Raw genomic sequence first — 27,994 nt, 5'->3', positions numbered from 1 at the left:
TTAAATTACATTTTCAATAAGAAAACACCAGAGTCACGTTTCTGGGGTAGATCAAATAATTTAGTATGTTGAATATATCTACAAACTGGACTTCTAGAATGGAAAGGTAATTGATTACTCTACATACAAACAACTGTGTATAAATTGTGAATTTCCTAATCAAAATACAGATGCCCAGTTAAATGAGAACTTCAGATAAACAATAGATAATTTTACTTATGTATATCTCATATATTATAAGGAACATCACAAATATTCCACTGGCAGTCTAAATTGAAATATAATTGATGGTCTTGTGTGTGTGTTATATTTTTTAATTGTAAGATTGATTAGAAATGCAAAGTGATGTAAATTGATAGGATATTCCACAGCAAGATCGGAACATGCTGACCTGAAGGTAGGTGGTAGACAGTTCTTAAAGTAGATTCTTGGTATCTCTTGTGATGTAATTGTTCTCCTTCTCTTGAGAAATGCCTCCATTCATCTCAACTTACTGAAATGGTTCAAGGACCAATTCCCCTCAGCAGTTTTTCCTTCTCTGTTCAGTAAATTCATGGGTGGACATATATGGTTCCTGGGTCCTTGAGTCCTATGGTGCCTTATGATTTTTATCTGACAATATATTATAATACGGACATCTGTGTTTACCAGTGACTCAGTATGTATCTACTACAATCTACTAGCAGAAATTCATGTCAAAGTAGCAGGAGAATGGGTGAAATGTTTTATAAAAGTAGTGCGTTTCTTCCCATATTTAGAGTTGTTTCAAAGCTTTGCATAATCTAATTCATTAATCCTTGTTACAAAAGTATGCACATACAGATGAAATCAAATGTATTAGTTTTATTTTATAAAAAGTTTAGTGATTCCTTTCCCTTTACTCTTGTGATATATGGTTATGTTATGGTTAAGAAATATTAAATTTACCTTCGTATTAGCTACTTAGATCCATATCCTGTTTATTTTTTAATAGATACTGAATTATAACTATCTTTCCCTTTAAGCAGACTAAAGTTATTTTAAACAAGAACTATGAAGAACATTTTTCTTCCCTAGAATATTACACAAAATGATCTTGAATGCTCTTACTTTTTTAGACGTTTTATGGAAATGATACTCTACACAACCTAGCTACATAAGTTGAAATTACCCCATCTTTACACTAGGAGGCATATTCCCTCTTCAGATCTCTCCACGAGACTAATACCTGATACATTGACCTAAAAAGAATCTCAAATGCAAAATATTAATGACTTTTTCATTTAAAATTATGAATATTCAACCAAATTTATTCTGTTGTAATAAAATCAATTCCAAAATTAATAAATTTAAAATTTTGTAGAAAAGTTTTCATTCCTGTTAATCAGAAATATTTTAACTATATTAACTCATAGATAATATTATTGTGCCTCTTTTAAAAAGAAATATTAATCAAATAGAATATGCAATGGAGAATTAATATTATGGTAAATTCTTTAAACTAATAAAGGTATAATAATTGTTTACTTTTTAGAATGCCAAATACATATTTTAATTTAAATTTTTATTAGTCTTTAATAAACTATAATTTTTTTAGAACCTACTCTCAGAAAAAGTGAAATAAGAAAGGATTTAGAGACAAAATTCAAAATTGTCTCAGAATTTTGTTTCATTGTAAATATTTAGTATACATTACATTTCAAAATCACCTTTATAATTTCAACATAATTTTTGTCCAATAGTTAATTTTTACATTTCAATTTCCTAAACTGTTGTTATTTATTGAAATCGACTAAAAAAGGCAATACCTACAAGCTCACCCTAGATGAGGCCCATGAGTAGGATGTAGACTAGTCTGCTTCCACAGTCTCTTCTGAGTTGTAGTAGTATACCATTTAAGTAAACATATCTTACTGTGTAATTAACAAAGAATTAACTTAAATATCTCAAAGAGATCCAATAATTTATTGACAATACTTTTTTTGTTTGTTGCTTTTTTTGGGTTTTGCTTTAGTATTTTTTTTTTTTGAACTTTTAAAATTTTGTTTACTAATTTATTTACTTAGTAATTTTATGAGACAAAGTCTGACTGCATATTCTTGGCTGACATGGAACTCTCTAAGTATATCAGGTTGGCCTGCAAATCACAGAGTTCTACCTGCAGCTGTCTCTCAAGTGTTGGAATTAAAACTGTTCTTTTTTTACACCAGTAGTTCTTCTTTTGTTGATTTGTAATATGATTACATAATTTGTGCATTCTCTTTCCCTCCTAAAAACCATCCCATATGCCCCTCTTCTCTTGCAAATTCATGACCTCTTTTTTTATTGACTGTTGTTACATGAACATAGATAGATAGATAGATAGATAGATAGATAGATAGATAGATATTTCTAAATACACATCTCAGTCTTTCTAATGTTATTGGTTTGAGTATTTACAGGGCTGACCACTTGGTATTGGATAAGCAATTACTGTGTTGTTCTCTGGGTTAGACAATTTCTTCCTCTTTCATCATTCTTCCGCTCTCAATCACTGCTCCGGCCCTGTGACATGACAATCTGTCTGAATTAGTTCCCATCCCTCGAAATTGTTACAATAACTTTCACAAAACTCAATCATGTTTTACATTTTCAGTTTTTAATTAATAATTCAGAATCATATTATTTGTCCTCAGATACTTTTGTTCAATATCTCAAACTTTAAAAATTAAAGAAAAATGATAAATTATGAGTTTTCCTCTCACAGTCTATAATTTATAAACTTTTGATATGCCACAGAGTCTATTGTCTGGAAATACTTTTATTTCTTTCTTCTCCTTCATTTCACTTCAAGTAGACATTATTAGGGCATCCCCAACATTCAAATTCTGCTATCAATTTGTCTTTCAACACATTTGTGTGTGTGTGTGTGTGTGTGTGTGTGTGTGTGTGTGTGTGTGAATTCTCATTTTTATTTTATTTTTTATTTTTTTTATTTTTGGAAGATTACTAAAAATGTAAAATATAAATATTCTTGCCATGTATTTTCACAGTATATTATTACAAATAAGAACTTGTCTTAATAAAACTATAATTAAAATATCACTTTAACAATTGCACAATAAATCTCAAATTCCACTCAAAATCCAGTATAGGGGGCCTTCATGGGTAAAGAACTTGCTAGATCTGAAGCCAGATGATGTTGCTCACATCTGTAAAACCAATACTCCTGTGAAACTCAGGGGCCGGGTATCCTGGCCTAGACACATCAAACAACACACAGGCTTTCCCTCACATAAAGTAAAAGATGAAAACAACACCCCAGGTTGTCTTCTGACTTCCACATGCTGATTGTAACATCTGCATGCTCACACAGAAAAGGGTCCCCAAGTTAAGGCCTCGCAAGTGCACAGCACATGTATACACACACACACACACACACACACACACACACGCACACGCACACGCACACACACATCAGTTAATCAACTTAAAAATCCAACACATTTCCAATTATGACTATAATTGTTTCTTTTATTTTTTACATTACTGAAAAAAGAAAATAAATTGCCGATCAGTGTAAGAGGTTTTAGGGTCATAATTACTTCTATGAACTGTATTAAAATCAAGCTTGTGTGTCTTGCTTTTCTTGGAAGAATTTTGCTTCATGACAATCAACAAAAATGTGAATTTATTTAAGAGCATTCTAAAATATATTTTAAATAATAAATTCATATTTTATTATCACACATGGAATAACTTCCAAGCATGCTACAAAATTATATTAGTAATAAACACAAATGCAATTTTACAAGTCTTATGGAAACAATGTTTTTTTTTAATTTGTATAAACTTTCTATTTAAAGATTTACTTATGTACTCTGCTCTTCCCAAACATCTATACTGATGTACATTCAAAACCTGGAGCTATCATATGTGGTATTGTATTCCCCCAAATATTGTGCATGCTAATAAACTTATCTGGGGTCAGAGACAGAGCAGCCACAATATTAAACATAAATGATAGGCAGTGGTAGCACACACCTTTAATCCTAGCATTCCAGAGGCAGAAATCAATGTGTTCAAGGTTACAGACAGGCATGGTGACTCATCATGCCTTTAATCCCAGAAAGCAAGCCTTTAATCCCAGGGAGTGATGGTAGAAAGCAGAAAGGTATATAAGGCATGAGGACCAGAAACTAGAAGCACTTGGCTGGTTAAGCATTTTGGCTGGATAAGCTTTCAGGCTTTGGAGCCACACAGTTCAGCTGTGATTCATTTTGGATGAGCACTCAGAGACTTGCAGCCTGAAGAAACAGGACCAGCTGAGGAATTGGCAAGGTGAGATAGCTGTGGCTTGTTCTGGTTCTCTGATCTTCCAGTTCACCCCAATAACTGGCCTCGGGTTTGATTTTATTAATAAGACATTCTAAGATCCCTGCTACAATCATAAGCATATGTAACTTTTCAAAACATCAACAGATCGCATTGCTTCTGTATGCTGCTGATGTGAAAGAATTAAAAGAGAATAAAAGAAAAAAGAGAAGGAAAATTAAGAAAAGGAATTATGGTTAGAAGGAGGGAAAAGAAGGGAGGAATGAGAAAGAAATGGAGAGGAAGAGAGGGAGAAAAAAACAGCAGTGGGAATCCCTGATGCTGGATATTAAAAATAGTCAATTGAAGTGGTTGAGAAGAAAATTTGCCTGCTGCTATTAACTGTGGCACTGGTAGGAATATTATCAGAACATACAACCACTTCATGATTGGATTTATAAACCCTCTACACAAGATAAAACCCAACTTATACCTAAGCCAAAAATCTATAACCAGAAGGAAGATAGGCGCTAGGCATCACGTTGATGCTATCTTTTGGCTAAATAATCCCAGTAATAAAAGTTCCCTAAGCTATTATCTTTGTATGCACGGATGAGTATATCTCTACACCAATATAAGACATTATTTTGGTAGATGATGATTAATACAGAAAACACAACATGCAGAGAACAAAAGACTGAGAAAGCTCAACTGAAAGTGGAACATTTGTATTTCATCTCTTCTTCATCCAGTTCTCAGGGGTTTTGTGAATGAGAAGGATTGATTCTAAAAGCATAAGGTAGTAGATATTCACAAAGAAACTGTTTGCATGATGCAGAAGGGTCACTGCACACAAAATCTCACAGCATCAGTGACTACATACAGAAGACCTGGTAAAGATAAATTCACTCAAAGCATCAATGTGTGTGGGGTAAGGGCCCTTGAAGTCCAACCAGGAGCTGAGGGACTACTAGCAACTGATAGTAGCTGGGAGATGGAGAATTTGTTTTCTTCAGGGATTAGAGCTCCTGAGAGACCATTCAAACTTCAGGAGATGGTCCTACACCCACCATTGTACAAGTAGCACTAAATAGACTGAGTGGGGAAAAATAGAAGAGTACGTAAAGTTGAGAGGGAACAGTGGAGCAGGATGGGGAGAAATTAGAAGGAACAGAGTGTGTAGCAAATTTGATTAAAGAACACAATATATAACAATAAAAAGACAAAAAAAGAGAGAATGACTAATTGAATGGAGGGAGAAAAGATTCTGTATGATGTCAGCTAGGCAAGACTCAAAGAAACTGGAAGTTTCCTTCATATTTGATTCCTTGGATGGCTCATGGAGGCACTAAATTTCTGAGTGGTGGGCCTTCCTGACATCTGGATATAGAATTCAAAGACAAACTCTTAAAAGTGCCTTTCCCTTCCATGAAATGTACTAATAGCAAAGCTCATGTAATTCCAGGATCATCAAGAAACAGCAGTATCACTTAAGGAACACCTGAATAAAATGAATCAATAGACCCCCAACCAGACAGATTAAATCAGTCTTCCAGTTCCTTTAGGCGTGGTTTGAAAACTTGTAACTGAGGAGAAAGAAGTGATGTTTCAGCCATACCAATGAAGCCAAGGTTATTTACACAATGAAAGATTACTTACTCAGTGTTAAAGAAAAAAAAAAGTGACATCATGAAATTTGCAGCCAAATGGGTGCAGCAAGAAAAAGGAATGATCCTACGTGTGGTAACCCAGACCCAGGAAGAAAAATACCATATCTGTTTATTTACAAATGGGTATTAACTGTTAAGTAAGTGATAATCAAGCTGCAATCTACAGATACAAAGAGGTTATGCAAAGAGGAGGGCTCTCGCGGGAACATACGGACCTCCGTAGGAAGTGGAATAAATTTTGTGAGAGGACAGGGGGCAGAGGTGAGTAGAGCAGGAGGTATCAGGTTATGGGGGAGGGATGGACCAATTGAGTGCAGGGAGAGACAACTGGAATTGAGGAGTTCTTGGCCGGTGATGTGAAAACCTAGAGCAGTGGAAACTTTCTGTGATCTATGAAGGTGTTGCTAGTGCGGATTCCTAGTAATGGAGGATATGGAGTCGGAATAGGCCATCTTTTGTAGCTGGGCATGACTTTCAATGGTGGGAGTGCATTGCATCTGGTTGAGTTGTTGGCCGAGGGGGTCGTTTGGAGATCACTAAGCAAGCTAGGCTGATTCTAGGGCAGAGGATCACTCTCTGAAAACTAACAGTGGGATCCTATTGCTGAAGAGAGCATCCACACAGCTCATTATACATAGAGAGGCTGAACTGGTGCATATGTGGTGCCTTCACCCCTACGTTCTAGACTCTTTGTCACGGGAAGGTACTCAGCAGGCTATAGAAAGAGAAACCCAGATACCAACCCAGCCACAAAGGTCCTGACTTAGAATCTGTCCTGCCTGCAAGATGGTACTGCAGCAATGGTGCTCAGTACTAGTGGAACTGGTCAACCCATGGGTTGGCGAGCACATCGTGTCTAACTTGAGGCCCATACCCGGAGAGGGAGAGGATGCTTTACAGTGTTTAAATGACTAGGAACCTTAGACTGGTTAGCCCACAGAAGAAACACAACTGGCAAAAAATAAATAAATATTTTTTTTTTAAGAAATGAAATGATTCCTAATGACATTCTGCTATACTCATAGAACAGTGCCTATTCCAGCTGTCATCAGAAAGACATTTTCTGCAGCAGGTAGGAGTGGATACAGAGTCCAACAGCCAGACGTTATGAGGAAAGAGAGTCTAAATTGAAGGTCTTTGTTGAGACACTCCCCTTGGAGCTCGGTAAACCCCATAGAAGAGGACGAGGAAAGACTGTAGGAGTTAGAGGGGATAGAGAACACCTGGACAATATGGCCCACAGACTCAACTAATTAGGGCTCATGTGGGCTCACAGAAACTGAAGTAGCAAGCATGAGGGCTGCAAGAGTCTCCACTAGGTTCTCTGTGTATACTTAAAAGCCATTAGCTTGGAGTTTTTGTGGGACCTCTAACAGTGGGGGTGGGAGTATATCTGACTTGTTTGCCTGCTTCCAAATATTGGGTTGCCTTGTTTTGCCTTGTCTTATTGCATCTTGTTTTGTAGTGTTTAGTTGATGTTTCCTGGAGGTCTGCTTTTTTTCAGAAGAGAAACAGGGAAAGGGGGACTTTCGGATGAAGGAAAATAGTTAGTTGGGAGAAGTGGAGGAAGGGGAATTGGTCAAGATGTATTGTACTTCCCAAGACTCTATTTTCAATTTAAAAAAAGATTATAATTTTAAATACTCAAAGGAGGCTGATGGGTTTATTTTGAGCACATATTTATTAGTGTCCTAAGATCCATACTTCATGCAATGAAGACTATCCTGCATATCTTTTAAATAATCACTAATTTGCAAACTTTACTTTTTGCATTGTAAGTTGTGAATGCCAACTTTGTGATATTGGGACAAAATTCCTGAAATAATTAATTAACAAGGCAGAAAAGCAAATGTTAATTTTTATTAATAATTTCAGTGGTTTTAGCTGGTAGCCAGTTTCATTGATCTTGGACTGTAGTGTTTTGAGTGGGAATGACCCACACAAGCTCCTATTTTTGAAAGCTCAGTCCCAATTTAATGGAACTGTCTGGAAAGGAGTAGGAAGGATTACCTCACTGGAATATGTGTGGCTATGCTGGAAGAGGTGTGGTCTCTTTCAGGATTTTTAGGGTTTCAAAATTCTGTGCCAGACCCAGTCTTTCTCTTTCACTTTCTGCAACTTGTGGATTATATATGTGCTTTCATCTTCTGCTCCAGAGTCACGTCTGCTTGACTTCTATTCATGTTACAAGCCATGATGTTTTTGGGACTAACCCCTGAAATTGTAAGCTAGCTCCCAATTAAATGCGCTCTTCCTAAAGTTACTTTGGCCATGGTGGTTAGTCACAGAAATAGAAAGTAGCTAAGATTTGTGTAGTCTAGAGTGATGTTGAACTCAAAAGATAATTTTTGGTTGGTAATACTACTTAGGATAGAAAGTGAATTAGGTACAGCACTTTGGATTCACCAAAAAAGGATTGATAATAGAGTATTTTTTCCTAATTTGCCAAATATTTATGGACTGGACATTGTTATTATAATTCTTCACTGTATACATTGTATAGTTATTGTCTGTAGTTTTTTTATTATATTAGTTATAACCTTTTTTATTATTTTAGATAAAAAAAGGGGAAATATGGTGATATATTCTGTACCCTAATAAAATTTGCATGAAGATCGGAGGACAGAATAAGCCACTAGATTAAACATAGAAGCCAGCCAGTGGTGGCACACACCTTTAATCTCAGTACTTAAGCTTTCAAACCTTTCATTCCAGTATTTGGGAAGCACACATGCCATTAATCCCAGCCCTAGGAAGGAAGTGATGGCTGGGTGGAGAAAGGTATATAAGGCATGAGGAGACAAGAACTGAAGCTTTTTCAGGCTGAGAAGTCCTATAAGTAAAAGGTGACTGTGGCTTGTTCCTTTGTCTCATTGATCTTTCAGCATTTACCCCAATATCTGGCACTGGGAATTTTTTTCCTTCTTTTTTCTTTATGTTATTTTTTATTAAGAGATTTTCTATTCATTCTACTTGTCAACCACAGATTCCCCTGTCCTCCCTCTTCCCACCCCCAGTCGTCCCCCACAACCCACCCCCCAAGATTTTGTGTTACATAAGATACCCATCTGTGAAAAAGAGGCATATCACACTGAAAGACATGTGATAGATGAGAGTTGCTTACCACAAGGCTCCAGGAAAGCAAACCACAAAGAGGTCAGATCCAAGCTCTCAATAGTCTCTTCAAGCATATGCCTTCAGTCATCCCAAATTTTCTCCCTGAACCCAGCTTCTAATAGTCTACAGTCTCATTGTAATGCTAACAAGCCTTTAACACAATGGCTTTTGAGCTATAGTTTAAATCTTTATTATAGCACATGTAAGTACTTAGTCAAGAAATCAAGAATCAGACAAAATTTAAAATATAGTGGGTCAACAAATCAAAACTATACATTGAGAAGTAAAGAAGAATATTGGACATCCTTGCAATCCTTAAGGCATGTGTAAGTTGTCGATGTGTTTTTAGGAGTACTAAGAACATATATTAAAATCTAGTTTCCCCAAATACACTACAGCCTATAGCTATTCATTACAATTTATTAGAAAATGTACAATGAAAATTATTACTATGTAAATATCATAGTTTTAAATGTCTCCAACATTAGAGAGCTTTCTAGGCATAAGTACTAATAGGTCATAATATTCTGAAGCTCACGTTCAATACTTCACTTGTTAGACTATCATACCTTTTCAGAAAGTATAAAATTCCAGAAAGATCATACAGAAGACACTGGAAACCACTGAGATATAAGGGGAGTTGACAGACATTGACTAGTATGTCCATTTCTCTCTACCATACTTCACTAATTCCTCAGTTAGTTACAAAACAGTGACTGGACAATGTAAGGAGAATGTAGCATGATAATATTCTACTTCAATTTAGATTTAGTTTGATCCTTTCAATATTTTCAGTGCATTGTAATGAGTCCTGCTCTAGGCACTAATAAGGAGTCTGTAGTTTTAGTCTTAGTAGGGGGTCAAATGAACCACTGACTCCCAGGGCTACTCACTGCTGACCTGAATTGTCTAATGCCCTAGCAGTGATGAATCAATACTGATTTCACCATGAAGCCCCATTTCTTCTTGTTTAAGGACATCTTACTGACCATCATTGTCCTGGGCAAAATCCCTATCTCAAAGAGAATGCTGAAGGTTTCTAGCCCTTTGATTTCCTTTATTGCTGTCACTAGTTTTTTTTTTTTTTTTTTAAATAATAAAAAAATAAAACCTTCTGATGACCCCTTTAAGTAGGATTGAAGTGTTCATTTTCCCCAACTTCAGTACCTCTTCCATCCATTCATACTGGGCAGCTAGCCCAGTTCATTTGTATAGTACTAAGATGTCATTGTGTGAGTAGCATGACATACCTGTAGAAAGACCTAGCCAAGGGCAATTTAGCTATCTCCTGCTTTAAAATCTTGATAAAATGCGCCCTTTCATTTTTTCCCTCCCTCCTTTCTCTCTTACTGGAAACCTCACATGTGGGTTCCATTATGGGTAGACTTAGGAGAAACAGAAAAAGTGACAAAAATGACCAGCACAATAAAAATACAACCTATTCATTTCTTTGGCTAAGTCAATTCACCAACTATCAATAACATGCAAATTTCTTAATATCACTTTTCTTCTCTTAACTTACATACTTAGTGATGCCAGAAGAAATTACAGTAAGTATTCCAGACTCCCTTGACAAATATTTAGGAGTAAATAAAAAAATAAATTTACTAAAGATTATTTATAGCAAAAACTCCCCTACAAAGCATCATACTGTATAGTATAAAACATATTATGTGTGAAATTTATATTTAAGTGAACATTTAAAATTAAACTTAAATTTGCTACAAATGAATTTGTAGTTATGTTTCATTGCATGGAGAAGGGAAAAGACAGGTAACATATATACTCATACATATATATCCCTGTATAGTGGTGATGAAATGTGTTCTATATTTTAGCTATATCTTTTCTGTACTAATTGACTTCTCAGTTCACTCTGACTGACCAAAGACACATAATTCTATGACAAAGAAAATATAAAATAACTATTATCCTGTTTAGTATTGAATGTGTCCTAAAAGCTGCCTTTCCCTTCTAGATGAATATTTTTATATTTCTAATTCAGTTAAGTAGAAAATTACCCACATGTTCATCACTTTCTAAAACCTAGTGATTAAACTCACTGCCCTCTGTCATCCTGGGTGTGATTCTAAATGATTCTATTATTATAGCTAAAAAGAATTTGATGAAAACTCTTAGGCATGTCTAAGTCCTTCACCTGGAATTTCATAAATTACTCCTGCTTTAAAGATATTTGTACAGAGTGTACTGGCTAAATTATCAAAAACTGCTACAACTGTGTGTGCCAATACATTTAAGGTGTGTCTTTCTGTGTTGATTTTGACTTGGACTCAAAGACAAGAACATCCAAACACTTTCAGACAAGGTGATCAAAAATCACTGCAGAAAGTTTTAATTAGTACTAATTAAAGAAGAAATTGTAGATTACAAGAATTGTTTACAAGGAGTTATTATAAGCTCTATCAACCCTCCTCACCCCCACACAATTCCTGGAAAATGTGGCTCAATGGAACAACCTAGAATCATTAGATCATAGAGTGAGGGTGCCAAGAAATCTCCAGAGAATAAATGATTATCAGCTCTCTCAAACTTAATTTGATGAAGGCTTTTGAGTTTGTCAGCTCTAGATAATTTAAGTTAAAAAAAAAATCACTTACAAACCAAACATACAACTTGAAAATTATGGCATACATTTTACTTAGATTCAACTAGATTTCCTGGAGGGAAACCTCTGTAGAAAGATGTGTTATAACTGCACACATTTACCATTTGCTCGTGAAGAAAGAGCTTCATCAGAGGCCTGCATAGGCAGTGGCATGGTTGAGGTGAGATAGAGGGAGAGAAGGAAGAATTTAACACAGATCTTCCTGCCTAGATAGAGAGGTGACTCAAAATTGTGGAAGTAAGTGAACATGAAAGCTGGGTTACCAGAAGTTAACTTGTTAAGAAAGCCTGTGAGCTTGTAACCTCCTCTAGATAGTGCTACATCACACAAATGCCAGAGGCACAGTAATGTCTATAACAGAAGGTGCTAAATAGCTGGAGATTTATGGAAAAGTCGCCTCAACACAATTTCCTTCTCTAGCTAACCAACGTGCAGCCGTTTCAAGAGCAGGCAAGATTTTCTGTCTTGAATATGTGTACTGTTTGTTTGGTGGTTGTTGTTCCTTTTTCGGTTTGGATGTCCTCTTGTTATGATTACTCAGTCTTTCCTTTTATTTAAAAGAAGAACTGGAGAAACACACAAAGTCTTCTCTAATATTCCTGCTCAGGAACCTGCATGAGCTCACCTGAGCATTCACATTATCATGAAAAAAAAATTAAATAAAATAAAGATCATTTTCATTGCTCTGAAAGGTGCATTATGTTTGATTTATTTTTTGTTACCTAGGCACTGAAGGTGTTTTGTTTGTTTATATATAAGGATTCCCAAGGTGAGGTGAAGTTCTTTGGATGATATGGGGTTTAGACCAGATACATTTTTTCAACATTCTCATACAAAACCCAATTATCCAAAACAATGCATAAATAAAAATTTATGAAAGATCATCTCCTTTCTTCAGATGGATCTTAATCACATTCAATCCTTCTTTATTTGCATACTTTGTAAAGAGTTCTTTGGAAGATAGCATTCTGCAGGAATGAATGTTTTGATAATTTCTCATTAACAATATTCCAATAAATTCTAGTTCATCAATTTTAACTACTGATACTGTAATCTCTTTGACACTAGAGTATATTCCAACAGAAATTTTCTTTCAAAAATATTTGCAAATTTTAAAATCTTTTTGATGACTCAAAACAAACAGAGTATCATACCATTTAACGGTCAACATACCAAGCAAACTACACTTCATCTATTTCAATGCATCTACCCAAAAAACAGCAAGTACAACCAACTGTCCCTGGCTTGCAGAGCAGGGTGACAATTAAACAAGTTCCAGCACACTAACTACTCAACCAGAACAACCTCATGCTATGAAGACCAGAAGAGGACTCACCAGAGTTGGGGTCCGAGTTGCCGTCTGCTTCGGTCCTCTTGTCCGGAGAGGCCTGGTCGTAGAATTCGTCCTGTGGCTGAACCAGAGGAAGAGGGTGTGAGATCAGGGTTCCACTACCCACCGGCTCGTGGTCTCCCAGACCACTGTCACTGCAGCTTTCCTGGGAACCATCCGGGAGGTGAAAGGTAACACGGCGCTGAGACTACAAAGAAGATCACAGGACATGCAGTTAACACTAGCTTCTCCCCGGCAGAATGTTCATGCTTTGCAGAACGCAAATTCAAACAGCATAGCGAACGACACAGTATCAAATCAAAGTATGCAAGGCTAGGAACAAAGTAAAGAGCCATTCTTCATCATGTGCGTTTACTAGGTAATATCCAACTGGCAAATTACCAAAATGAATATCTATCTTTAACAATTTAAGGACATAAGTCTACATAAAATGTTGGGGAAATGTAAGAAAAACAAAGGAGCAGAATTATGAGAAAAATTATAGAAAATTCCCAAGAAATATACAGATTCATTTGCTCTATGCCACTGAATAAATAACTCATTAATTCATCTTTTCAAGTCTCCTGATTAGACACTTTGCTTCTGGAAACTTTCAGGGAAGTATCCAGTCAGTGCCATTTCTGCACCATTGCTATTTTACAGGGTGACACTTGAATTTGCTCTTAAAATTATGCAACGTAATAATACATATAATAATGTAGAATAAAAATAGTTGGCATTTTATTAAAGCTAGTCTATGAGCAATTAATTAAAATTGTTAATACAAAATTGATGTACATTGAAAGAAATGATGTTATTCCAAATTTGAAAAAGAGAGAGGGAGAAATTAATGTCTCATTTTTCTCACTGTCTCAGGATTTACTACTATCCTATTTTTAATCTATTTCTGTAGAAATGTATTTAGAAAAATGCTTCTGTATCTATTGCACTGTATCAACTCAAGAAATGAGCTAACATTTTCTTACAGTTACTTCAGTGAAAGTCAGTGTTTTTATACAACAAAAGTGTATATTCTAGCACAGACAAGAGTTCAATTTTAATGTTCATTGTGTTTTTGTCTGATGTAACCCATGAGTTATAAAATATGTGCAGCTTTGGGGGGTGTGTGAAAATTTAAGCTGTAGGGAATTACATATGTTAGTAAATGAGTACTATTTTGCTAACGAAATTTCCATTCTTTCACAGCCAAAAGATTCTCCAATATTATACTACACATGACTACTTTTATTGAGATTAAATGACATTAATAACACATAAAAATAAACAAAATTTAAATATATAGTGTATAATATAACCATCCCCTAGCATCTAATATTTGTTTATTCAAGAGATAATTTATGGAATATATTGGAAGAAACAGGAATGCTGCTAGAAGCAAAATGCAGGAGGCAGGTGCATTGCAACTCTATAAAATGCTTTTATAGACTGACAATAGAACACAGCCAATTTTCTATGAGTCACTGGTTCAAATCCAGTTAAAAGTCATCTTGGAGAAGAGCTGATACCACTTTATTGCTGTTCAATGGCTTGTGTGAAATGAGTTGATAGTTCAGTACATTTTTAATGAACTGACACCAACATCCCATATACTATAATCATAAAAAGTACTAATTGTGTCTGATGTAGCACATTTCCCCTTTACACACTACTCCTGGGTGAGCATCATTCTTCTTCCAAAGGTTCTGGTATATGCCTAGGTGAGTGCTTATAAAAGCAAGCCAGACACAGATAGAAACATCTGACATGCATCCTAAATTCTAAAACAAAGGTTATGTTACTGTATTTATTGTTGTGTTTCTTCTCACTTGAAATTTAACTGTCAAAGAAAGATTGCTCATTGGTTCATATTTCAATATGTTCTAAATTTACTATGATCTTTTCATGATGAAGTGAATACTAATGGCATCGAGCCCATAGACCATTAGACATGATTGTTCACAATAGTCCTTAAGGTGATTGCTGAAGAGGAAAGACCACTGGTGTCAACTCTGATGGACTCTCTCTTACTTATTTTTAAACTGAATAAAAGGGGAACAAAGCACAAGACAAACTAAGGGAACAAATCCCTCTTTTATCTGATAACCTCCAAATGTTCCCTGCACATTAAGGAGTCTGTATTTCATAGATGATAAAGTTATATATGTGACATTTGAAAGAAAATCATTGTTGCTTTAATTATACCATTTTCCCCCGATGAAATATTCCTCAAAATACGTTTCCAACACTTATCTCTTATTTTAACAGTTCCCACAATATGGATGTTTGTATATTTATTGATTGAGCATCTATTAAATGTTGGAAATATAATTACACAGAATAACAAATAAACTTGATAGACTCGATATTTTACACATTATACTGATATTTGTTGCATGAATCCTCATTGGTCTAATAATAAATGGAGCCAGATATAGGGATAAAAGCTGATAGATCAAAGGAAACAAGACACAGCCACTTCTCACCTCGCCAGCTCCTCAGCAAAAAGGGAAAGATGTTTCACCACAAACCCTCAGACTGAATGACCTTGAACTCTCAGCCACAAAAGCTGAGTTCCTGTTTCCTCCTGCCTTATATGCCTTACTCTGCCCAGCCATATCACTTCCTGTCTCAACTTTCCTGGTGCTGGGATTAATGGCTTGTGTGCTTCCTAATTACTGGGAGTAAAGGCATGAGATCCCAAGTCCTGGAATTAAAGGTGTGTGCCCGGCCTCTATGTTTAATCTAGTGGCTGGCTCTGTGCTCTGACCTTCAAGCTAATTTTATGTGTTGGAGTACAAACAAAATATCACCACAGATATTTTAATTTTTTTTTTATTTTTGACATAATTATCATATTTGTAAACTTCAGAAATAATAAGAAAAATACAAATTTACTTTTCTATTTTCAGTGAAATATTGTCAATTAGAATGATAAAATAATTAATATGTCTTAACTAATTCAAGCCAAAAGTGTTTAAAACTTATAGGTAGAATTATGCAATGTTTTTCAATCTATGGAGGGGTAGGATATAGATGCACATCCACTAAGAACTGGTAAGTAGATACAATGGGTTGAAGAAAAATGATCAAACATATCCATTGTTAATCTGCTGCCAGGATTATCATTGTAACAATGAACTATCAAGACAGATGCAAGGAGAGGATCTGAATACATTTCAATACAAGGAAAAGCAGAATAATGGAGTGTTGTGAAAAGAAGCTGAATTTGTTTTTAAAGATGCAGCAGTAAGTGTTGACCTTGCTGAAGTAGAACAGGTGACCATAGATTCCCTAACTCTGAGTTAGACCTTATGTTCTGGCTCAGATAGAAAGACTTTATCTCTGGTGAGAAAACATGAGAAAATATTGCCTGTCCAATAGGAGCATTGTAAGGTCAGAATTAATCAAACAAAAAAACGTTCCTGATATATAATACAAGTTGTATATACACACCTTTAATCCTAGCACTTGAGATCTCATGTCTTTGTTTGGGAAGGACACATGCCTTTAATTGCAGGAAGTGATGGTAAGAGGCATATAAGGCATAAGAATCAGTAACTAGAGGCTTTTGAGCAGTTCAACTAAGACCCTTTTGGGTGAGGACTCAGAGGCTTTCAGTCTGAGGAAACAGGTCAGCTGAGGAATTGTCCTGTCTCTCTGGTCTTTCAGAGTTTACCCAAATATCTGGTTCCGGGTTTTTGTTTTTGTTTTAATAAATAAGACCACTTAGAAATTCATGTTACAACATTTGTTTCTATACATAAATTTAAATCTCTTGTGAAACGATGGGAACAATGATAAATATGGGAAAGAAGAGTAACACAGAGTGTTAAAGTAGGCTAGTGTTACAAGTCTCAAAAAATTCTTTACCTGTCATTGAACCACTTTTGAAGCTAGGAGTTAGGGAGATGGTAAGAATATCCAAGAACTGTCAACAATATCAGCACTGGCTAGTTTTTTGAGGAATGTAGACACTTGATATATTATGAAATTCTAATAAAAGTTTACTGAGTTCGTTTATGGGAACTTGACTTGACTCAGGCAATGTAAATGGGAGAGACCATTGGGGCATTCCTTAGTCCAGCAGTGCACTTTCCCATGGTTCACTGCATCGTGCTGGCCACTGGGAGACATAGCAATGAGAAGGGTGGCCACATCACCCTGATGTCACCATTGCTTTTCTTCCTTCAACATTCAGATGTTTTAGTATTTGATAAAATGGAAAATACATAGTTTGTATTTGATGAAAGTGTGTAACGACTTCAGCAATCAAAGATAATTGTCAATAATTCAGCAAATTAAAAATAACATGTTGATAACTAAATCTACCTAGTTTGAAGAGAGAGAAAATAAGGATGCATATGATTGCTGGTCACCTAAAGTCATACTGATAGAGAAAATGACGTACTTACTTACATTTTATTTGCTGTTCTTTTAATCAATTTGTTAGATGGACTATTTCATTTAGAGATAAAACTGTCACTTTTGATTTCTAACTTACTCTACAATTAGGTGTTTTATTTTTATACTTTTAAGATGCTTGTGAGATGCACTCGCTAACTTAAAGGTCATCTATTTAATATGTAAATGCATTACTGTAAAATGAGTTACTGAAAGGAAGGATGTGTATTTAATGGACTTTGTAACATGTTTTGGATACCTTTTAATATTTTTGCTGATAGAAGCCCTAACATAAATAGCCTATAGCCACATTTTTACTATACTTTAAATTTTATTTCCATTTGATTTTAGTCTGAGAGAAATTTAGGTAATATTTCTCCTCAAAAATATTTTATATATTTGAGAAACCCAAAAAATTACATTCCTTGAATCCCCTGGGTGTGTAGGCTTGGTGCTTGAATTTAAATATTTAAAACAAATACAAAACAAAAAATATTTCTTTTGCATAGTTTTCCCATGTAGAATGCTATAGAAAAAGTTTTAAACTGACTTCACCTCTGGATTGGGGAACATGCTCCCTCAGGATCAAGGCAAAGAAAAAGGATTAAACATGTCTCATTGTGGGTTATGCTGTTTCTTACATTCTTTGGTTCTTGCTATCTGAAATGCCTTTAACCTATTTCTCACAGTTAAATGCTGCCCAGTAGGAATATAGTATTTTATCAGAGCATTCAAAATATAAAACGACTGCATTAAACCAGAGCAGCTGTTCCTGAATCTACAAGCAGAATTTTTGCATCTATAAATTATATGTACAGAAATGTGGAAAAACAGCTCAGCAAGAGTCCTTTCCAATTTCATTTTCTAGTATAAACAAACCCATGTGACAAAGTACGCTACCCTCATCATATTTACAAAATCAGCATACAAGATAATTACACCAATTTAATTAGAAATTATACTAAATTAGGACTGTTATTAAAGTAAACGTATATAAGTCACTAGCAGAAGTGTGGAGTTAGGGACTGGGGAGAGATTCATTTTTGGGTAATCATAGATTTGTAAAATACATATGTGTAACTTGTCAATACTGAAAACAGAATTGGAGTCTGATTGCTGGCTAGTATTTAAGAACTTATTAATGGATCAAACCTTCCAGGTAAGATGTGCCCAGTGATGTCACAGTATCCTTACTATTACGAGGGTAAACCACAGGTTTCTGGCTGGGTTTCAGGCCTGCTTCAGAGAAGAAGGCCTCGTACTGTAGAAGCCCATAGCTATTTGCTAACTAAATGAATCTGATGTCAAAGTACCTTCTTAGTATTTTGTTTATACCTACACATGAGTGCTGCCCTATACCTTGGTTCTCGGTCAGAAAAGCTTCTTTTTGCACTGGACAGTGGTTATTGCAGAGTCACATTAATCACAACTGGTCAAGGTGCTGAAAATAAGTGACGGTTGAGTGTTCACTGACAAATGGGATAATTATATCTTACACCTGTCAGAATGGCTAAGATCAAAAAGACTGATGACAGCTAATGTTGGAGATGATGTGGAATAAGGGGAACACTCCTCCTCTGCTAGTGGGAATGCAAAATTGTACAGTCACTTTGGAAATGAATATGAAGGTTTCTCAGAAAAAAAGGGGGAATCAATCTCCCTCAAGACCAAGCAACACCAATATTGGGCATATACCCAAAGGATGTTCAATCATACCACAAGGACACTTGTTCAGCTATGTTGGTAGCAGCATTATTTATAATAACCAGAAACTGGAAACGACCTAGATGCCCCTCAATGGAAGAATAGATAAAGAAAATGTGGGACATTTACACAATGAAGTGTAACTCAGAGGCAAAAAAAAAAAAAAAAAAAAAACAAGGACATCGTGTAATTTGTAGGCAAATGGATAAAACTAGAAACAACTCATCTTGAGTGAGGTAACTCAGATCCAGAAAGACAATTACAGTATGTACTCACTCATAAGTAGATATTATATGTAAAGGCAAAGGATAACCAGGCTATAATTCACAGCCCCAGAGAAGGACAAGCAAAGATTGCTCTAGGAAGGGGAAATACATAGGATCTCCTGAGTAAACTGGGAGCGGAGTGGGGGAGGGGAGGAATAGGAGATGAGCACAGGAGGGAATGGGATGGTTGAGTTGGGGAAGGGACAGAGAGGGAGAGCAATGAAATAGATATTGATAGAGGGAGCCATTATGGAATTAGTGAGAAAACTAGTATTAGGGAGATTCCTAGGAATCCATAAGGATGACCCCAAGTAAGACTCCTAGCAATAGTGGAGAAGGTATCTGAACTGACCTTCTCCTGTAATCAGATTTGTGACTACCCTAACCATCATCATAGACCCTTCATTCAGTAACTGATGGAAGCAGATACAGAGATGACAGCCAAGCACTGGAATGAGTTCCTGGAGTCTAGTTGAAGAGAGGGAGGAGGGATTGATTATATGAACAAGGGGTAGGGCTCAAGATCAAGATGGGAAAAACCGCAGAGACAGATGACCCAAACTAGTGGGAACTCGTGGACTCTGGATTGACAACTCTGAGCCTGCATGGGGCCAAGCTAGACCCTTGGAATGTGGGTGACAGTTGTGTGGCTTGGTCTGTTTGTGAGTTCCCCGGCAGTGGGACTAGGATTTATCTCTGATAAATGAACTAACATTTTAGAGCCCATTCCCTATTGTGGGATACCTTGTTCGGCCTTGATGAAGTGGCGAGGGGCATGGTCTTACCTCAACTTGGTATGCCAGCCTGTGTCGATTACCCAAGGGAGGCCTTACACTCTATGAGGAGGGGATGGGGGTAGGATGGGTGCAGGTGAGGAGGAGTTGGCAAGAAGAGGGAAGGAGAATCATGAGAGTAACACTATCAAGTAAATATTGAATTGCCTTTTCCAGGCACTCCTAAGGGGTTCTACTAAAAGTTCCTAGAGTTGAGCAGGCAAAAAAAAAAAAAATGAAGCAGATATTGGAGTGCTTTCATTGTACATGAAGACCACAGAAAAAAAATTCATTTGATCTTTTAATTATTAGAATGTCATGTTATTAAAAAATGATGGATGAACAATGTTAGATTAATGATGATAGGATAGATAAATTTAGGTAAGTAATTAAATGATAGGTAGGCTGGGAGAGAGATAGAGAGATAATTATAGACAGATAATGAATAAACACTGCATGTTACATGCTAGCATTAATAAGAGACTACTATACACTTCATATAATCTTTATAATAATACTATGCAAAAATAATATCTCTGGAAAGACAAGCATTTCTGACTTTTTGAAAATTTGATGATATCATTGACAATATTACTTAAATCTGAACAATTTTATGAACAAGTAATTTTCATGTCATATTTATCTATTTTAATTTAAGTCAAGAATGTAACATTTTCTCAAAATACACATGGTGCATACATTTGTGATTCTAAATAAATATATGATACATTACAAAAGTTACATTCAAGCACCAATAAAGAAAGACATACTACATGCCAACTGTGTATAGGACCATATTTTCTCATTCTTAGAGTGTAAAAGTTTAAAAATGTGTCTGACTTAATTAATAAGATAATTATGTTATTATTGGTGAAATAAAGTCTAAAACCCACTATTGAGTAGGTGAACATTTAAATTAATATAGATGCATTCTGATGCTACAGGTCACATTAACATTGTTTTTTAGCAGAAACATTTAGGGTTGCATGAGACAGTGTTGGCTCTATCTCCACTTGCATGCAGTCTTTTTTTCCTTTACTTTCTACTTTTACTTAAGACAGTCTTCAATAGGGTAGTCAAAGCAAAAGAAAATAACAGTTAATATTTAGGAAATAGTGTTTCATAGAGCTTAGACTATATCTTATTCAATCAATACTCCAAACTGTGAAAGTCTTTACTTAAAGAAATTTAAGAGAACACTGATTTTATATCATCCAAGTTTTGAGCACTTACTATCAGTTTAATCATAATCTCCCCCACCAAAAAGAAAAGTTCAAAAGTTTCTGAATTTTTTGAAGTTGTGATATTATGAGAATGTGTATAATGTTATTTGCATCATCTTCAGGGTTTCATATTTCTCTCTTAACCGATTTTTTATATTTTGTCATTTAAGTTTTGGTGTGGTGTTGTGTTGTGTGTGTTATTTTTACGTGTTAGTGTAGCTGTGTGAACATAGGCATGTGCATATATGTGTGCACACATGGGAGACCAAGGCAGAACTCGGTTTTTCCTCCATCAGCATCACTTTCCATATATTTTTTTGCAAAGTCTTTCACTGGAGTTGAAGATCATTGTTGTTGAAATGGTGCCTGACATATAATTTTCAAGATTCCACAACTTCCCATCCCATTTCTGGAGTTACATAGAACCACCACATGCATGTCACTGGCTTTTGATTTGGTTTCTAGGACTCTGAACTGATATCCATGTGCATGTTCAGTAGGTACCTAGTTTTATTTTCTGAAATAGTTAAAATAGATGTTGCTGTTTTTGTTGTTTTGACCATTAGTAGTTTATAGAGCATAGGTTAAAATAATAATATTGGGCATTAAAATTATATTTGGGATCATTATAAAAGTGATGTCCCCAAATACTTTAGAAACAGACAGCATTAAGTGTAGTTATGAACAAAGGAGAATTTGAAGGGTAGTCCTCTTCTAAATTCATAGCTTTTCATACTTAAATCAACCTCATTTTTTTCTCAGTTTATGTAGAGGAATGTTCTTTTTGGATCATAAATTTTGGAGTAATACTGAAGGTTGAATAGGATGAGATGAATGTTTACAGACTTAACAAGAGGATTATAATTATAGAAATTTGAGAAAACCTCTACAAGAAATTTTCAGCATATATATTGAACAATAACTTTCAGATATAGAAACATTATATAAATATTTCTGAAAGTGTTATTAAATACTAGAAAGTGCAATATAAAACATAGATGTCTTATAAGCTAGAGGAATTATGTTTTAAGCTGTGTGTGTTCTGTAAAATGTATCCTATCACCAACACTGCTAGAATCAGAGTCCTTATAATGATCATAAGAAAACAGGGACACTGTGTTAGTTGAAATAAACATGAGTAAGATTTTATATCTCTTTCCTCTTGGGTTCAATAGCCTTTGTTCTGAACAGTCTGAGTAGCTGCACTTTATTTCAAATAATAATAAAAAAAATCTCACACTTATTGCACACAGTCTCTGTGACTTTGAGCCTGATATTCGAAACAGAAATCACTCCTACATCTCAGTGATAATCACTTCTTGCCCTGTGGCTTTTTAATCTTCCCTTTGAAAGCATTACTGAGTCGCCAAACTCAGTTATTTGTGGGCTGGGGATATTTTTTTTCCCTGAATATAAATACAGGATTCAAACATGTGTTGATATCTTCTGCATGTAAAACTTTCTTTAAATTGTAGTTGAGCCTGTAAAATAATGAGCAATACTCAGAAAAATGAATGGAGTTTCTATTTTCTACAACTGTCCTCCTAACGAGGTAACTGTAGCTCTCAGTCCTCATCAAAGAAGACTCATTGCATGGCATATGGACACCATTCCATAAAGGACAACTGGGCACAGTGCAGAGATCAAGAGATACTGGGAAGCCTGGCTCCAGCAGATGTAGCTACAGTACTACTTATGCACTTAAGGCTCAGGGACCCTCATGAAAGAGGGGACTGAAAGAGTAGGCTGCACAAACAAGACCCAAACAAGGGCCATGTCAATAAACATACAAATGGGAAAAGGGGAAAATACCACATGTATACTTCCACTATATAACAGCAACAAAAAGTCAGCTAACAACTACTTAAAGGGAGAATGAATATATATCTCTCGGGTAACTCTGCAACTTGATTGTGACATGCAAAGTGTTAAGCCCTGAAACTGTATAATGTACATAGAGTAAAACTGTACATACAATAAAAATAGAATCTGAAGGTTGTAGTTATATATTTTGTGTAATATATATATATATATGTGTGTGTGTGTGTGTGTGTGTGTGTGTGTGTGTGTATGATAGATAATGATTATGAAAAGAGGCCACCAATGTGAAAGTGGACATGGGAGGGCTTGAGAAAAATAAAGCAAAGGAAGAATTTATATAATTTTATTTTAATTAAAATATTTTAAAAATGTAGTTTTTAATAGAGAATGCTCATAAAGATTGGACTAAAAAGTGGACATGACAACACAGAATGTAAAGATACAAACACTTCACCAATGCTTTTGAAGACAATAAAGTATAAATGTATTTGTGTCTAAGATCCGACAACTATGTGCAGAAATGCAGTCCGTATTATTCTAGGGTTGATTGTAAACTATATTCAGGACCAGTATTGTAAGGAAGTATTTCAACAACAAAGTAGAATTTACACTATACTATAATTTAGCCTATGCATCAGAATTTATGAAAAATAAGTCAGGCTGTAATTTAAAATTAACATCTTTAGAATTTTATTTTATTTATTTTTTTAAAGGTGTTAAAATATTTTTATGATTTTTTTATTTTACAACACCATTCAGTTCCACATAATAGCCACAGATTGCCCTGCTCGCCCCCACCTGCCACCTTCCACCTCCCCCCAGCCAACCCCCCATTCCCACCTCCTCCAGATCAAGGTCTCCCCCGAGGACTGGGATTGACCTGATAGACTCAGTCCAGGCAGGTCCAGTCCCCAACTCCCAGACCGAGCCAAGCGTCCCTGCATAAGTCCCAGGATTCAAACAGCCAACACATGCAACAAGCCCAGGACCCAGCACTACCGCCCAGATGCCTCCCAAACAGATCAAGCCAATCAACTGTCTCACCCATTCAGAGGGCCTGATTTAGTTGGGGGCCCCTCAGCCTTTGGTTCGTAGTTCATGTGCTTCCATTCATTTGGTTATTTGTCCCTGTGCTTTATCCAACCTTGGCTTCAACAATTCTCGCTCATATAAACCCTCCTCTTTCTCACTAATTAGACTCCCAACACTCCACCGGGGCCGAGCCGTGGATGTCTGCATCCAGATTCCTCAGTCCTTGGATGGGGTTTATGGCACAACTATCAAGGTGTTTGGCCATCCCATCACCAGAGTAGGTCAGTCCCGGCCGTCTCTCGACCATTGCCAGCAGTCTTTTGCGGGGGTATCTTTGTGGATCTCCGTGGGCCACCCTAGCTCTCTGCTTCCCCCCCTTCTCATGTGGTCTTCATTTACCATGGTCTCCTATTCCTTGTTCTCCCTCTCTTTTCTTGATCCAGCTAGTATCTCCCACTCTCTTTCCCTCGACTGTCGCCCTTCATTGGTCCCACTCATGTCCAGGCTGTTCATGTAGATCTCATCCATTTCTCCGTGTCTTTCTTGGGGTCCTGTTTTCCAGGTTGCCTCACTGGCAATGTGAGTAGCAGTCCAGTCATCCTTGTTCCACATCTAACATCTTCCTATGAGTGAGTACATACCATATTTGTCTTTCTGAGTCTGGGTTACCTCACTCAGGATGAGTTTTTCTAGATCCATCCATTTGCCTGCAAACCTCATGATGTCATTGTTTTTCTCTGCTGAGTAGTATTCCATTGTGTATATGTGCCACAATTTATTTATCCATTCTTCAGTTGAAGGGCATCTAGGTTGTTTCCAGCTTTTGGCTATTACAAAAAATGCTGATAGGAACATAGCTGAGCAAGTGCTCTTGTGGTATGATTGAGCATTTCTTGGGTATATGCCCAGGAGTGGTATAGCTTGATCTTGGGGGAGATTGATTCCCAATTTTCTAAGAAAGCGCCATATTGATTTCCAAAGTGGTTGTACTAGCTTGCATTCCCACCAGCAGTGGAGGAGAGTTCCCCTAGTTCTACATCCTCTCCAGCATAAAGTGTCTTCAGTGTTTTTGATCTTAGCCATTCAGACAGGCGTAAGGTGGTATCTCAGAGTTGTTCTAATTTGCATTTCCCTGATGATTAGGGATGTTGAGCAATTCCTTAAATATTTGGGGTCTTCATATATGTATTGTCAAAAGTGATATATAAGTTCTATTCTTACATCATCATTTTCAGTCAAATTATTGTAGTCAACAATTGTAAATATGTTACTTAAATAATAGAAGAAACATAATAAGATGTGTTCACTGGAGCAATAAAAGCATTACTGCTATGTTGATAAACAAGTACTTTACAATCTGGACTGGGGAAAATACTCATACCTAGTACTACAATCCTATACACACACACACACACACACACACACACACACACACACACACACACAAACTGTTTTTAAAAACATAACTTAGCTGGTGAAGCCATAGATCCTAATAGGAAAATCTAGCTTTTTTTTAACTAAATGATCATGATGATGTCCATGGAATTTCCTTTTCCTTTTAAGTAATTTTACTTACTCCCATATATTAGTCCTATTGGCAGCTCTAGACATAGAGAAATTTATATTTCAATGGGCCATGTTAACTACAACTTATAATTACTCAGAGTGCTTAGAACAATTGACCATTGAATTGTCATCTGCAAATGGAACAAGCAAATCACTCTAGCAGTACTCAGGAAACATCACATAACAAAAGACAATAAATAAATAAATAAATAAATAAATAAATAAATAAATAAATAGCCAGAGAATGGGTAGCATACTTAGGAGATCCCACTCCTCCCTGAGAATTTCTAGGAGGTTAAATTAGTGAGGAGGAAGATGGATTTTCTCTCATAGTGTAGAATTAATAAGCTACCCGTGTTCCTATAATAACCTCTCTCCCATGGTTACTTATATTCTGTAAGCAGCAGTAAGTAAACATATTGAATAATATTGCTGTGTGTGTGTTTGTGTGTGTGTGTGTGTGTGTGTGTGTGTGTGTGTCTCTGTGTGTGTGTGTGTCTGTGTTTCTGGGTGCTGGCTAGATTTATGTCAACTTGACACAAATTATAATCAACTGAGAGGAGGAAGCCTCTCATAAGATCAGGTGGTGGGCCAGCTTATAGAGCCTTTTCTTAATTTGTGATTTATGGTGGAGGGCCCAGCTGATTATGGGTGCCAAACCTGGGCTGGTGTCCTGGGTTCTATAGGAAAGGTGAATGACCAAGACATGTGGAGCAAGCCAGTAAGAAGCATCCCTCACAGCCTCATCAGCTCCTGCCTACAGGTTCCTACCTTGGTTTTCTTCAGTGATGAACTACATATGGAATTGTAAGCCTAATAAACCCTTCCTCCCCTGCTTGATTTTCTGTCTTGGTATTTTGTCACAGCATTTGAAACCTTAAAAAATATATATACATATTCAATATTGAATTATTTTAGTTTAAGCTTTAATATTTACAAAACTGCAACAATATTGGTTCATGGGCTTCTGAGTTAGTTATTCTGTCCAGGAAACTAACATATGAGGAAATTTTCCAGAATATATACATATTTTCTGTAATCAAAATCTTTTCTATAATAAAGTAAATTGAAAAATTACCAAGGAAGGGAATTATACAGATTTGTACTAAAAAGGAATGGTACTTCAATCCAGTTTCAAATAATTTAGAATATGATAGTCCTGCTATGAGTTTGTTCAATCTAATTTCTATTGAACATAATTTACGTGTCTGTTTATATATTGATAATAAACTAATTCAGTATTATTTTGTGTATATGTATCTGATTATTCTGTTTTAAATCAAGCAAGACTTTACACGTAACCATTTGTATTTCCAAAAAACCTATTTCATCATTCACAAATATCTTGTAATATTCGATCATGTTTTCTTCTTATTTTCATAATTAAAATGTTATAAATCCTAAAAGTCCTCCTTAAGGAAACATTTTGCCTTCTGTTTAGGTTTAAATCAATCGTTTTACAGACATATTTCAATGAGTTAGCTGCATGAAGATGGAATGCCGTGCTCTACATAACAGAAAATAATTCTGGTCTAGTCCATGTCCTAATCTGACAGATGGAAGAAGATAGATGATGGCACTTTGGAAATTAAAGAATTACCTTTCCTGGAATAGATCATAGAGTTTAACGTCTATAGAAAGCATCTTATCTCAGCCTTCATAGACTGATAAAGCACACAGAGAATACAGCACAGACATCTTGTTTTATCTCTAACTTTCATAGATATGGAAATCTATGATAGTTGCATCAGACCTGCATTTTAGGCAATAATCAAACAAACAAACATGTCAGTGAATAAGTAATAGTTCCTAAGAGACTATGATAGAAAAATAGTACTTTTAGTGCAAGGATATGATCTTATAATCCCATTCCTGCCTACATCTATACATACAATTCCTCCTAAAGTTTGCAGACAGTAGGTACTTTTGGTGAGAAAAGGATATTTACAATGAAATATTTAAATGTATTTTAATAATATGTATTCTTATTAATCAATTTCTATATAAAATTCTAATTTAATATGTACTTTAATTGCATTATTAAGTTCCCCATTATATCCAGGAGATTTACATATTGGGAAAATAGATAGAAGAAAATGACTTAACTTTCATTCTTCCATAAATAGATACTTCTGAAATTATAGTATCCAAATATCTGTAAATCTGAATTAGGACTGATTATGATATAAAGTC

The 27,994-nt window shown here is 35.7% G+C and overlaps 1 protein-coding gene across 4 annotated transcripts in view; it reads right to left on the bottom strand.

Annotated features, from left to right (window-relative positions):
• Positions 1 to 10,904: 10,904 nt before the first annotated feature.
• Pcdh9 (protocadherin 9) overlaps positions 10,905 to 27,994 on the bottom strand; it is a 563,648-nt gene continuing 546,558 nt past the window's right edge. For 2 of the 4 annotated variants that reach the window (XM_028883014.1, XM_028883015.1), the window contains one exon: positions 10,905 to 13,223. In XM_028883014.1, the coding sequence (XP_028738847.1) occupies positions 12,969 to 13,223 (255 nt within the window). In that variant the 3' untranslated portion in view covers positions 10,905 to 12,968. The remainder of the gene's footprint in view (positions 13,224 to 27,994) is intronic. The other 2 variants (XM_028883016.1, XM_028883017.1) reach the window with 1 other exon arrangement.

This window comes from Peromyscus leucopus, chromosome 9 (assembly GCF_004664715.2).
Source record: "Peromyscus leucopus breed LL Stock chromosome 9, UCI_PerLeu_2.1, whole genome shotgun sequence".
In the NCBI taxonomy this organism is placed as follows: Eukaryota; Metazoa; Chordata; class Mammalia; order Rodentia; family Cricetidae; genus Peromyscus; species Peromyscus leucopus.
This window is presented reverse-complemented; position numbering and strand designations above follow the sequence as displayed.